At 38.0% G+C, this 14,429-nt stretch overlaps 2 protein-coding genes across 7 annotated transcripts; one reads left to right on the forward strand and one right to left on the reverse strand.

The window, feature by feature from the left end:
- The first annotated feature begins 81 nt into the window (after positions 1–81).
- LOC136446537 (Golgi SNAP receptor complex member 1-like) lies at positions 82–4,089 on the forward strand. 2 transcript variants are annotated; one of them, XM_066444941.1, is made up of 4 exons: positions 82–209; positions 1,412–1,523; positions 2,438–2,525; positions 2,719–4,089. In XM_066444941.1, exons 1-4 carry the CDS (start codon positions 182–184, stop codon positions 3,229–3,231), a joined length of 741 nt encoding a protein of 246 aa, XP_066301038.1. In that variant the 5' UTR covers positions 82–181; the 3' UTR covers positions 3,232–4,089. The 2 variants fall into 2 exon arrangements, with proteins under 2 accessions (XP_066301038.1, XP_066301048.1); XM_066444951.1 differs by having other exon boundaries at positions 136–271.
- A 2,701-nt stretch (positions 4,090–6,790) lies between these two features.
- LOC136446497 (mediator of RNA polymerase II transcription subunit 19-like) lies at positions 6,791–13,998 on the reverse strand. Of its 5 annotated transcripts, none has more exons than XM_066444921.1 (8): positions 13,785–13,998; positions 13,433–13,480; positions 12,509–12,631; positions 12,192–12,225; positions 11,536–11,635; positions 11,018–11,090; positions 9,302–9,420; positions 6,791–7,654 (listed from the first exon to the last, which is right to left on the reverse strand). In XM_066444921.1, exons 1-8 carry the CDS (start codon positions 13,984–13,986, stop codon positions 7,640–7,642), a joined length of 714 nt encoding a protein of 237 aa, XP_066301018.1. In that variant the 5' UTR covers positions 13,987–13,998; the 3' UTR covers positions 6,791–7,639. The 5 variants fall into 5 exon arrangements, with proteins under 5 accessions (XP_066301018.1, XP_066301009.1, XP_066301001.1 ...); XM_066444912.1 differs by having other exon boundaries at positions 11,009–11,090; XM_066444904.1 differs by having other exon boundaries at positions 10,994–11,090.
- Positions 13,999–14,429: the final 431 nt, after the last annotated feature.

Genomic DNA, 14,429 nt, shown 5'->3' on the forward strand with positions numbered 1-14,429 from the left:
GTCACTGGGAAACTTCACTTCATTGACGTATTAGACATTTTATATATCTTGATATATAGGTAACTATTTGGTGGAAAAATGCATTATTGATATTTATAATGACCTTTTCCCTTCCTTCAGACACCCTTTACCTTGTGTATAGTGGACGATTCCGGAAAAAGTGACGTCAGGGGAAAACAAAATGGCGGGTCCTGGCAATGTTTGGGAAGGTGGGTGCGCAATTTGAACCAAGTTCCACGTAAGCACGTCAGGTTAACCATGAGTTTCGAGGGTAAGTCGTGCCGTTGTGTCCCTTAAGATCAGTTCTAACCGTAACCCCGCATGGAACTGTCCCGTCTGTCGTCGCATGGTTTAAAAACGCACATGATCTGATGATCAAAGTGGGCCGATGACGAATCTGTTTTCTACATGAAAAATAATTTGTCTTAGTGAAGAACCGGAACATATGTTTTTTCACGATATATTTTTGCCTTTTACTAATTGAACGATATTTTCCTGAGGTACAGGAGGTCGTCTGGTACTAGTATTTATATTTCAAATTAGGGTGTGTCAAATAATTTCATTCGTTGGGTCTGGAGGAAACCAAAACTGAACACATTTTTTGCTGCATGTAAAGAAAAAACAACTCCATTCATGTTTGAGTTATGATTGATGATGTCGGCGCATGTTTTATAGAACAGTATAGTATTAGTAGGTTTTAGTTAGAAGGCATGATGCATGTCAGTGTTGATAATTTACTGAGTCGGAATGTACTAGAGGTGATAAATTTATGGAAAGAGATGTAGAGTTGACAGCTATATAGAGCTAGCTATGGTGTGACCAAAGTAGCTGTAGGTATCCTTAAAATTTAAAAAAACTTCATAGTAGCATCCATAAATGCAACAAATCCCAATATTTAAGATGGTACTATTTAAAACGTTTTCAAACCTTTTTTTTTGTAAGGACTGAAACTTTCAAGTCAAAGACATAGGAGTAGTGCATCATACAGGTAGTTTTGAAGTATTCTCCAACTTTCGGTCAGGGGGCTAGTAACACATTATACCAAGGAGGTTTTATATATTTATTTATACCTAGTGGCCAAGATGTGTTTTGAAAGAGATTATTCTACCCCCCGACGGAAACATCTGCCTGGAGAATACTTTACTTTTAAAGGTTAATTCAGCACCAGTACTAGTGTTGGAATGCAGAAAGTTGTACTGTAAATGCAGAAATGTTCGCAGGGATTTAATTTCGCGGTAGGGAGAAAATGGAGTGTTCGTGGTGGTTTTGAGTCCGCGTTTGAAATAATAGTAGATCTACAGTCACACAATGGAACCGCGAACATAAAACCATCATGAACATATTTGCATTTACAGTATTTCATGGCCTTCTTCGAGCTGCTTTTTCAAATATTCGTATTCCCCCCTTTTAGACCTGCGTAAGCAGGCCCGTCAGTTGGAGAATGAGATTGACTTGAAGCTGGTCTCCTTCAGCAAGCTGGGGACCAGTTACTCCAGTCAGGGACATGCACAGGACTCCAGGAGGTAACAAAAACAAAATGTTCGCACATGCAGGCAATAATTATAACCAAGGATAAACTAATACATGTAGTAATACATTTCCTGAAGCATATAAGTGTGTTCTTAGATCTAGATAACAGCTTTCCTCCCAGACATTTTGGCATATTTGGACATTACCGGTATTTATTGTAACTGTGTCTAGGAATGTTGAATATATATTTATCAGAATGTCATCTTTACCTCAAAAGATTTTTGAAAAATGTGCCAATCTTCCATGCAAACAATGTGTAGGGTGAGGATTTCCATAGTTATAAATGTGTTTCAGGAAGGTTAGAAATTTAAAAAGTTCATGCTGCTGGACCCGTGCATTTCTTTCCCCTTGGCAATCTCTTCATTTTCACCCCTCCAAAATGAATACCCATTAGTACAGTCAAGTCTGAAGGGGACTGATTTTCAGAGAGGTCCTTGATGAACATTGACATAACTGTATAGAACAAGGATATGCGCACACACTAGTAGTACGATAACAGTTCATCAGACCAGCATTCATCATCATCATCGGTCTTCCTCTTACGAGGTGAAGCAAGTAAAGTTCGTTCTCCAGAATTTCTTGTCATTCATTGCAGAAAGGAGTTCCTGTCCTTCCAAATTACTTTCAGTTTCTATGAGTTTCTTAAGAGTTGTGATTGGTCGACCAATCCTTCTGTTTGCGTCCGGGTTCCAAAGCAGAAGCTTTCCCGCTGGTTCACTGGTTCACTGCTACTGTTGTTGTAGACCAGCATTTAAAGAAAATATTCAGCCATAACCTAAGTCCAAGTCTATGCTATGAGAGGTCAGAGATTAAAAGTTAGTTATACTCTTTGCATGAGTAATTTTAATCAGTACTGAGATGTATTGGATTGGGAATTAACTTTTTTTGTATTTTTATGATTTTATAGGGCAGAGACGTCCCCATTACTTGGCAGTACCAACAGTGAGCACATGTTTGAGACCATGGCTTTGGAGATAGAACAGCTGCTAGTGAAGGTAACAGGACACCCTCTGTCATCATGTCTTCATTTAGCTTTCAGTGATGCTCGCATGAGTCGCATCAGTTGTGGAGTTTACATAGAATGTCATCCATTTAATCAAGTCAATATGGCCTTGTGCAATGAATTTCATTAAAGACTTTACGAAGGTTCCTGTAGTTGTTTACAACCTTGAGTGTCTTCTTTTTCAGCTGAATGAGGTGAACGACAAGATGGCGGAGTATTCCCAGAATGGAGGCATCAACTCCAACAACCCCTCCCTCATGCACACCCTGCAGAGACACCGCGACATCCTACAAGACTACTCTCTCGAATTCAACAAAACCAAGACGAACATTTCCGCCTACCGTGACCGCGAATCGCTACTCGGATCAGTACGCCGCGAGATCGACAACTACCACAAGGGTTCGTCCGTTCAGAACCGAAGAACGGACTTGCTTCTCAAGGAGCAGGACCACACGCGGAACGCGGACAGAGTCGCGGACGAAGCGATAAACATCGCCATGGCAACCAAGGAGAATCTAATGGGGCAGAAGGGGATGCTGGGAGGAATCACAACCAAAATGAACTCGCTAGCGAAACGTTTCCCAGTCATTAATAACCTCTTCCAGAAGATAAACCTGAGGAAGAGACGGGACTCTATAATCCTTGGTGCTGTGATCGGTGTCTGTGTGATTCTGTTGCTGCTGTATGCCTTCCGCTGATCTCTGACAGGAAGAGAACTCTATCATGTGATATTCATTTCACAACAGATACTGTGAATTAAGTCATTTTCTTTGTACTTTATGGGTTTGAAATTATTCTGAAGTAGTTTCTGTAGTAATACAATGGAGACACATTAGTGGTATCATGACGTCCCAGTGGAGACTCAGACGCTAGATACTGTAAATTATTCTGAAGTACTTTCCGTTGTAATACAAGAGACACGTTCATGGTGTCATGACTTCGCAGTGGAGACTCAGAGGTCACTGCGAAAATGAAACCACTGTGAAAATGACAAGACTTACAGTACGTGCGTTAAAAAAATGTCTAGAGTTAAAAGAATGACAGTTGTAAAGATACACATTTCAACATCGTAATTGCATTCAATTTTGCTTGACCTAGACTATATGTAACAATCTTACTGTAATTTATTTAAGTTTGCTGCATAATGAAAATGAAGAGTTTGTGGCATCTCTTGAGTTTGAAACAATAAAAACACATATTAAAGAAAAGAACAAACATTTGTTGGTGTAAGGAATTTTCAGAGTCACAGCGAACTTAAAAAGAACATAGATATATAAAGATTAATATTACATTTAAATCATATTGAGGTGTGGGTTGTTCAATGCTTTGAATGTTTAGGAGGTAATTCCAATGGTACAGAATGCAGGCATGGTGGGAGGTTTGTACATGCGAAAGACCAGTATATATTATATATTCTTTACAAGGTAGAGCACATATGTACAAGGAGACCTTGAATAAAAAAATTGTTTGTTGCCATTATTCAAATAGTATGTAAATGGGATATGTTATTAGTCTTAATCAATTGTGGTGGGGAATAAAGAAATTATTGGAAAGGACGTTGATGACAAAGTGTCTTGCTTTGTGTGAGTACATGTAGTCTTTGTGTATTATTCATGTGACATGTGTACTTGTGTGTTACTGCAGTTGCCTTATGTGTGTGTGAGTAAATCACAGGGAAGCAAGACAAATCAACAGATAATAGTTCTGCACCTTATTTATTTACAGGTAGAATTGTCTTGGTCATCCTGTACAAAATCACAACCACCAACTCCCAATTTCTGCATCAAATCTCATACAAATAATATGTCTCAAACAGTGTATATAGGGACTTGACATGTTCATGGTGCCATAGTGCAATTATGATATCACAAATTTTGTTGCTGATATGGTCAAGCAGATTCTATGAGAAATGTCCCTCTTTCCACAAACTGGTGTATAGACAATGACAAAGTAGAATTTGACCTTTAAACTATGCAGAGATAATTGAAATTCCTTCCTTGATGAGCATTGGGCAAGAGAATGATTAGATTTATCTCATTAGCTGCATCTGAAGAGCTAAACCTGGTTCAACACCACAATATACTGTACAGCTTCTCATCGGGGCTGTCCAATAATACATGTAAGGGGGACAAAAGTACTTCATTGTTCTTGAGTTGAAGTCATTAAAATCAGTTTCTTGTAACCCATGATGATATAGAATTCTGTGATTACATCAGTCCCCTTACATGTATTAGTGAACGGTCCCCAATGAAGAAGCATCACACAATACATGTACATGTCTGTACAATTGGGGAATGGTTAGGGAAGGGCTGGCACACTATTCTGACCAGGAGAGGGTTGCTATACATTTGCAATGCAGGGCTCTCTCAAGAGTCCGTCCTTCTGTATGGAATTTCACTGCTTGGGACAGACACAAAATTTCAACCAATTGCATCCCACTTACTGAAAAATGAGAATTTCGTATCATTTTCATCAGGTCCTCAACAGAGCCACCATACTTAAGCCATTTGAAATGTATCCCTTAGAAAGTAGGAAATAGTGTTTCAGCAGGTTAAAATTTCAATATATCCTCATAGGTCAACTCAGCAAACGAAGAGTTCAGGGCTGACAAAAGCCTCAATAGACCACTAACAATTGTTCAGTGTTTTAAAGGCATCCAGAGCATTTTATGAGGCTTAAACCTTGAATGAATAAACTCAAATTTCTAGTCATTCCTACACATAGTAAGTTTTCAATAACACAATACCATTACATATCGACGTAAAAGGAGGAAAGATACGATGTCGTTGTGTGGTGAGAACTGATAGAAAATCCAAGCCCTAATAGACTGATCCTGACTGTCCATCACAATTAGCGGTTCGACCAATGAGAGAGTGACTGCATGTCCGTGGAATTTTTGCATTTTCATGTTTTAATTTTGCATTTCTACGCTTTGACGGAGGTGGGCGGGGTTATGGTATCGGTCTATTTACACTAGGCGCGTGAAACTAAAAGATGACCATGTAGCTTATTTTTGTGCCACTTTTGAGAACTTTTTATAAGAAATCCGCACGCAAATGTGGTAGACATTGCCATTAAATGTCAATTTCATAAAGATTACAGCAACTAGAATATTTCCAGTTTTCAAGCCTCATAAAATGCTCTGGGTGCCTTTAACGAACCAAGGACTTTTGCCACTGACACAGTACAGCTTTCAACTGCGAGGGACAGGGAAATAGAATTATCATGGGCCCACACTACATTTCTTCAATGATGGTGAAACATTACACATGTAATGATGGACCTGGAAAGGGCCTGACTTTTAGTGAGACTTTGTAGTGATATGATATGGGCTTCATATGATGATGCTCCACTGTATTCTGCAGCTCAGCTAGTTGTAGAAACAGCCTCTGGCTGCATTCAGTCTTTCTTCATTTCTTTCCACTGTGTCTTTTTTCCTGCAAGCTGATGTAGCTCTCTGATATACATGTACTTAAAAAATTTGAGCAAAAAAATTTGCACCATCAAATGTTTTTCCTCAGATCTACGCTCCGAATTTCCTAATACAAATAAGTCAGTATGTTTAGTCTAACATGGTTGTGTCCAATAGCTCTAATACAAACCACAATTAGCTTTGTTAACATTAAATGTAGGCATAAATGAAGGCAATAGACATCAAAATATTCTACAAACAGATGGATGTTGTTTCTATAATGTTGTGATAAAGTGTTCATAGCCTTGTTACAAGAAATCAGTTCGTGTCCTAATACTGGTAGACCTTAGATTCCAGTCAGTGCACATGTCAAGACAGGATACAATAATGATAACATGAGACTGCACCAATTCAATATCTTGCTTTTTTGGAGAAATAATGAAGAGTGTAGGCAATATCGGAATGAAACAGGCATATTGCAATAGACCAAAATACTATACAGGAGCCACATATCCAACAGACCTGGCTGATTAATATTTCAAACTTCAATTTCTTAACTTTAATGTATTGATGGATGGAAAGCTGTAGGTGCCAAAATATGAGCAATTTGGGATTGATTAATATCCTGAGTGGTCATTTTTCTTTAATTTAGAAAAAAATCTGGGAACTGAGAAATTCTGAGGCCTAGATCTAAGCAAGGAGGTTACCTCCTTGATCTAAGCAATATTTACATAATACAAATTCAATCACATTATCAACCAAGTTGAACCAACATACTTTTTAGGTGAGTTTCTTGCAGATATATTTGTACAAGTGTTTGTGTGTGAACATCCACATGACATCCATTGTACATTTGTCCCTCAAGAGATTTATACTGACAAGTGCATTACAGAGACTGGAATACTTTGCCACAGGTATCCTTCTAGAATAGCTTGTGAAAAACAATCATGTATTTGTACAATAATTTCTGACGTTATCATAATAGTCATGATTGCTATAAATATAATACAAATATACAATGTATCACAAAACATAAATTACAAACTGGCTATCACCAACAGTCTGGGAAACTTTGCTGTAAATTTTCCAATTTTCAGAGTGCAGTTTGCCTTGCCTGTAGACCCCTTAAACAGGATTTCATCCAAAGAATGCGGAAAACTAGCCTCTACCAGGCTAATAGGCGACCATTGAACTTCCCTGCATAGCGGAATACCCTTGGCATACTATTCACTCTATTTGGCCGATTTCTACTATTTTCCCAGCGATCAGCAGAGCCTGGTAGAGGCTAGCGGAAAACCACAGGAAAGAGTGGACATAAAACATCACACCTGCTTCTTTTTATGTATTGCATGTAGCACTAGGTACTAGAAAGAAAAAGAAGTGGGTAAAAGCATAGAGATGTAGCGATCATTCAGTTTTCAAACTAAGATCAGCAATACAACCATGAAAAAGTATCTTTTGTATAAAACTGAAGAATGTCCACCTATTAGGAACCCTGTCATTCAATAATATCCCTAAGAAGTCCATCAAATGTAAGGTTTCCCTTCTACAAAGTTTAGACAAACAGAAGAAACTATCTAGTGCATGATGGGTAAGTAATTTGCATGATTGATTGACAGGTTGTTGGGTCTGTGGTCTAGCTGCCCTCTGACTGGTAAAGATACTGATGACATCATCAATAGAAAGACTGTCTCTCAGGTGCTCCCAGTCTGAAACATACAACAGGAGAGTTGAATGAACCCAATCTTCACAAGCAATATCATAAGTAACTAGAAAGGCAACATTTGCGAGCAAATACAGCATGTTTAGCCATACTCCTCGCCATGCAAAAAATAGACTCTCCCAAAATAACAATGGACCATTCTAAAATACTTCCACTAAAAAAAATGGATCAAAATTGAGTTTAAAAACAATTATCAGTCTCTCCATACAGGAATGGAGTCTTCCAGTAGCACATCAACACAATATGGACCAGTCCAAAACCATATCCACTTATTGATAAACAAATACACTTCTGCTAACAAATGGACTTTTTCATAATCACTCCAGCTCAAAATTGAAAGAAATAATTACAGAATCCTCCCCTTGCAAGAATGGGATATTCCGTGCCATCTCCATGTAAACTAGACCAGTGGAAAAATATCCGCTGAAAATTACACTCTTGCGCATAATCAACCCAGTTCAAAATTGAATTAAAAAAGATCAACCCCAGGGAAGAATGAAGTTTTCCATAGTATACATAATGATATATATGAAGATTTGACAGGAGAAGAAGGAAATGACCAAAAACAGCATATTTCAGCGATAGTATGGGTGAAATATAAAAATGTGACACCCCTTTGTTTGAATGCATGATTCAATAGTCTACATTTTGGGTTGAAAATAACGAAACGAAAAAATTCTTTCTTTAAAAAATCGTTTTGAAAGGCTGTATGCCAAACATTTGAATGAGGGCCTGTGTACATAACCAAGGCCAAATTTCACATTATTTTGGTTTAATACATAGGAACTGCAGATGTGTATCTTTGTTAAAAAAAAGTGAACAAAGCCATGTAATCACATGTCCTAGGAATTCCCATACCATATTTGGCATGAATGCTAGCGCCAGAAATACAAGATGATTAGATTAACTCAATTGACCAATCAGGTGGTCGCAAGGCTACAGGCATGCAAGGCCAGGTGCAAGTCACTTGGGGTCACTGACCTTTAGGTCATATGTAGTATTGAAAGTGACAGAAGTGGCAAATATTGTCAAGAAAGCCCAAAATAAATCGTTTGAAGATATGTATGCCAAAAATGGGAATGTAGTCCTTTAAATATTTGTTCAAGCCACATATACAGCAAATTTCAGGTCATTCGGTTGAAATACCAGGGCGCAGGAGGCCAAGATATGCTAAAAATAGCCTAAAAACCTCAATAAAATCACTTTCAAGGTCAATATCAAAAAAAGGAAAAAAGCGCACATTGGTTTTTGCCTACATTACCTCTGTACCAAATTTCAGGTCATTTGGTCAAAAAATGACAGAGATGAATCCATTTGAAGATTTGACAGGAGGAGGAGGAGGAGAAGAAGAAACATGAGTAAAAACAATATGTTTAGCCATACTAGGTATGGCTAAACATAACTATGGAGCTCATCTAATTTGAATAATTATCATCATCGATAGAAGTACATGACAAAAAATGCTCACTTCTTCATAATGTTCATAAACCATTTTGTCACAAATGTAAAATCTCTATCATTTATCGATGAGTTTCTGCAGCCTTTGCTCATTATAGATATGCAAAAAGTCTCTTAATAGAAGTAATATTAACAAAATAAGGTCGGTAATAGAATATATCACAATTATATATACCTTCTTCTTCTTTTTGTCTTTCTTTTTCTTCTTCTCCTTCTTTTCACTGTCTTCGTGCTTCTTCTGTTTCTTGGTTTTCTTTTCTTTCTCCCCACTTGTAGCGTTGCTTGCTCCCCCATCTGTAGTGCAAAACAACACAGATATGAACCAACAACCTTGGGTGTATGAACTAGCTATTGGTACCACCAGAAAACGAGACTTTGTTGCGGGTTCCTTTAGTGCAGTTTGCATGTAAACGCCAGTGTTATGAAATAACGACAGAAATGTGCTCAGTACTACTTGAAAAAGCATCATGATTCACCTGAAATGAGGATGCCTTGAAACGAAAACGAAACTAATCAGCATGAAAATGTTCTTTCTTATATATCTTTAGTTTTGCTGCCTAAATCCTGAATTGTGAATTTTTAGGCCGATCTCCCACAGCATTAAAATGGCTCACATGACAAGCTCTATGTAAAAAACAGTTTTGGCAGAAATACTGTTGTTGTCCTCTTGATCACTGCACGATCTTTAAAGATCTGCCAATGTTTAAACTGAGGTCACTGAGCACAGTTTAGTGTAACAGGGTAGATTTTCAGGCTAAATATGCTTGATCCTCTGGCAATTTTAAATTTGGCAACTTTCTGGTAGAGGTGGAATGTTGTTGACAGTGTGATGCTGACTTAAACACAACATATAGTGAAATGATATACATGTATTCTCAATTGACTACAAATACTACATACAGTACAAAAGTACAAATGTGTCACCCATACACATGCAGTATAATCCAGTACATATGTTTAACTTATCAAATTATACTTTTTAAAAAATGACCTTAACTGTTTCCCAAGGTAAAATGAGGAGTACGATCATGCAGGCACTGCTCAAAGCCAGCCCTTCAAAAAAACACAACACTCAAATGGACCATTCCATTCTCAATACAGGGGAGGGAGCTTGTCCATAGTCCAGTTCTGTCTCTGGACATCTCTTCATTGACATCATGCAAGAAAGTATGTACAGAAGGCCTTCACCAAATAGGAATAAGAAGATAGGTATGTGTAGAGTAGCAGAAGGTCTGACGACAGTGAAAATTAGCATTTCAGAGAGAAAAATGTTTGCTGGTACGTGATTCATGAATTCAGGTGATCCCGTTGTATCTCTGATAATGTTGAGGTTTGTAAAGGCCCCTATTGTAGGATTGGAACAATCCAAAAGTCTATGTTTAGGCATCTCTTTACACTTAAGTTATAAGTTGAATCTATACTTTCACATTGCCTATATTTCATTTTCAATACAAATGTGATGTCATTGTGCAGTACAAACATGTTGAAAACTTTGGTTTTGTTTACAAATCGGCATTGTTTTAGTTCGGAGTACTGGACTAGTTCAACTGTCCTCTTTTGGCCATGATAAACACTTGAAATGTGATAGGATCACAAAAATATATTTCAGAACTTGTTAAAAATGACAGGCAAGATTTTGTTCTTAGGAACATTTCCAGTTTTGATGCCAAGATCCTGCAATAGGGGTAGAATATACAGAATGGCAGAGACACTGAAAACTCGTAAGAAGACAGATGTACAGATTTTGTGTTCAAGTCAGAATGTGTGGCATCTCCTGTGGTTGCCTCCCCTGTTCTGCTGGGAGAATGGAATGGTCCAGCACCAGTTTTACCTGTGTGGCTCTGAGAGCTATCCTGGACTGACATACCCTCACTGGTCTTACTGTGCTCACGCTTGTGCTTCTTGTTTTTATGTTTCTTCTTGGCTGGAGGCTGTTGGTGAAGTAATCTGTACTGCTCTGGGATCTAGGGTGAGATTAGGAAAAGGTAAAGCAGTCATTCTCAATTGAGGTGAACAATATTGCTATTTCAAACAGCTAGTAGTAGTGCAGACTGTGTAGTGCGCCTTTGCTATGGCTCACATTTTTAGCCAGGCACACCGGGTCACCTCTACTTTTCTCAATAAGTGTGTTGGGTTCTTTTACGTGCAGAGATTTGAGAATTACACCTGACGCTACCACATACATACGTCCCTCATAATCAAACATACAACATTCTGCTTTCTGTCCCATCCAAAGGATGACCCTAACCAAAGCTTGGTACTGAGACATTTTTTTTGTGTGAAGTACCTTTTTCAAGGGCACAACATTGTGACATGCTGGGGATTCAAACACAGGACCTTTAGATTCTGATCCAATAACCTAAACACCTTACAGCACCAGTATTACTTGACCAAGAGAAGACTACCCACCGGCCCTGGATGTAACCTGAAGCCCTGAAGTTGTGGTCCTGACAACAGATACAGCTCCTTTCCCACTATGGGTGGTTTCTCAATGAGCGACCTCAGACTGCTATAGAAGTGAACACACAAAAAGATACACATGTAACATCTATCCTACATGTATCTCGTTATGGCATAAAACTATAACCTTACAGCAAATACCATTTCCTTTTCGTAAAATGTCAAGTTGTACATGTGTAAAATCAATTTTTGCATTTACAGCATTTTGCAATCAAACGAGTTGCATGTGTACACAGTAACAAATTACAGTAGAACGACAACATTCAGAAAGGAGAGAACATTGTCTTGCCTCTGAGCCATTCCTGTGACATTGCTACAGGCCGCAGTTAATATAACAGAGCAGAAACAGTTCATGACACATAGTACACATAAATACATACACGTAGCTATGTTGATATCAATAACAGAATGGCAAACTGTACAACACAGTGATGTATGTAACCAGTATTAATATCAGTTTATACCTGCATACTGATACATAACATATATAGGGCAATTTGATAAAGGTGGTAATATTGTTACTCGTATGAGTCGTAAGTATGAAAAAAACTATTAATACTACTGTACTAGGTACATATAAGATAATAATTTATGAAGTTTCCTACCTTCCATCTTGCAACCCTGGAGTGTCTATAAAACCTGTTGTGACAGAAAATACTTTGTATTACAGATGCGTTGTTGTTGTTGTATTTTTTTTCAGAAAGGTAAATACATTGATAGCTAATCAAGATCTATTTTGTTCTGGACTGTAAAGATTAGAGTAAGCTGCAAGATAACTTCTGTTAATTATCTACTTTGCATGTATGCATGCAATAGAAAAAAAGACATGACACCAATTACATGCATGTAAAGGAAAATATCTTCATGAAATCTGTCAGTTGAAAATCAATGTAAAATGACGAGTTACTCAGGCATTTCTAACCTGGTAAGTTTGGCAGAAAGTTGCTGAGTGGCTCCTTGACTTTCTTGCCGCAGAACTTATGGAATGAGTGTTCCAGGCCGTGATGCTGGATCAGGTTAACACTGCCTGTGATGTCAACTGGACCTGGGCAAAATAAAAGATTTGATGCTGCCATTTCATAACATGGCATGACAGCATTAGTCTACACACATGTATCAATCAATCTGGCATCAGGGAAGATGCATGGCGGCTGCTGACATCTCCCTCCAGGATATGGACCAAATAAACTGTAAACAACATATATTGCACTCTATAGCATCTTAGAGTTAGAATTCAGATTTTGCTTATTTGGTCATCAAGTAACGAAATAAAAGGCATGTGCATGTGACGTCTCAAAGAATCTGGCCAAGCACTCCAGGTCATTATCACTCTTATACTAGTTTATAGATAAGTGCATTGGGTTCTTTATCATGCAGGGGTTCCATTCCCGGGGCTCCCCCAAACAGGGAACTGAAGGCCCCATCCAAAGAACGATCTGATCGTTGAACTGCAGTCCTTTGAATGCATTTTGAATTTTTCAAATGATTTTTTTTATTACAATGTTTTTGCAGTGGTCTCTCATTACAAACTCATTATAGTTTTATACCTCAAAACATGTTTTGTTTCCCATATTGTAAGTGTTACTACCATTACTACCATGCACTCAAACTACAAAGATACTACAAAGTCTTCATCTTAACTGAAACATACAAGGCGAGTAGTAGCCTCCTGGCTCCCAGGAATCGAACCTGGGCCACCAGCGCACAAACCCAATGCACTTTCCACAAGGCTAAAAGATCCGGACCAGTTAGACTGGTAAGTATTAAAAGTGGCACTTGAACCACACACAGTACTGTGTTTTGAAATTTAAGAGTCAGGAACTAGTCGTAAATGAATTTACATTACCTTGTGCACCAGGTGACACATGATGAGGCCCACCTGGTCTGGGTATACCTGGAAATATCAAATGGTTCTTCATTATATGAAGGTAACAGAAGTATAACCACACCTAGCACTGCACCAACAACTGATTTTAGGGTCCCTTTATCATCAGTTTATGATTATCTTGTTTCCACACGAAAGTAACATGTACAAAGTAACATAATTATCTACCAACACTAAACTCTTTATTAGAGTGCATTCTAATATGGCAAAATATTTGCTTTATAGTGACTAATATGAGACATAGCTTGTTTTTGTCACTTTCAATTTTCCAGAATTTCGGTCCAAGCATAAATTATGTGTTACGTTCACATACCTGGCATATCTTTCAGGAGGTAGAACGCCGAATCCTCGTGAGTTGTCTGCCCGTTCTGTGTGACTGGCGGTTCTCCGTCTGTTCTGTGAGGCAGGGATTCTGTTTGTTGGGTATAATTTTGTGAAATAGCGCCACTAGAGGGCGGATTTTGTGGCAAATACATGTCCATATTGCCGTAATTCCATCTTTCGTCGCCCGCCATTTTGAAACAGACGATTCCATTCAAGAGGGAGGTACAATAGCAAAATAGACAACATGAAAAACCTTAACTGATGAATACTTCAAATAAAATACAAAAAGCACATGTAATACTTTTAATCAACAATTGCATAATATATACTCCCTTAAAACTGATGACTTGTGATATTCAATTTCTAGCTTTCAACTATATGATACCTACATAGTAGTATAACTGTCCAATGGCATGACAGCTGGCACTACATAGCACCTAATTCGAGACAAATCTACCCACTGGACTTAAAATCCATTCATCAACTGATTACCCATATTCAGACAATACTTTAATATACATATCAACTTTGTATTACTAAAAAAAGTTATAGAATGAAAAAAAAAATTTATTATTTCGATTACTCTGAATTTAGGTGACATATGGTTACGTCGAATGGGTACTAGAATCAGAGG

Source organism: Branchiostoma lanceolatum, chromosome 1 (genome assembly GCF_035083965.1).
Source record: "Branchiostoma lanceolatum isolate klBraLanc5 chromosome 1, klBraLanc5.hap2, whole genome shotgun sequence".
NCBI classification, from domain to species: Eukaryota; Metazoa; Chordata; class Leptocardii; order Amphioxiformes; family Branchiostomatidae; genus Branchiostoma; species Branchiostoma lanceolatum.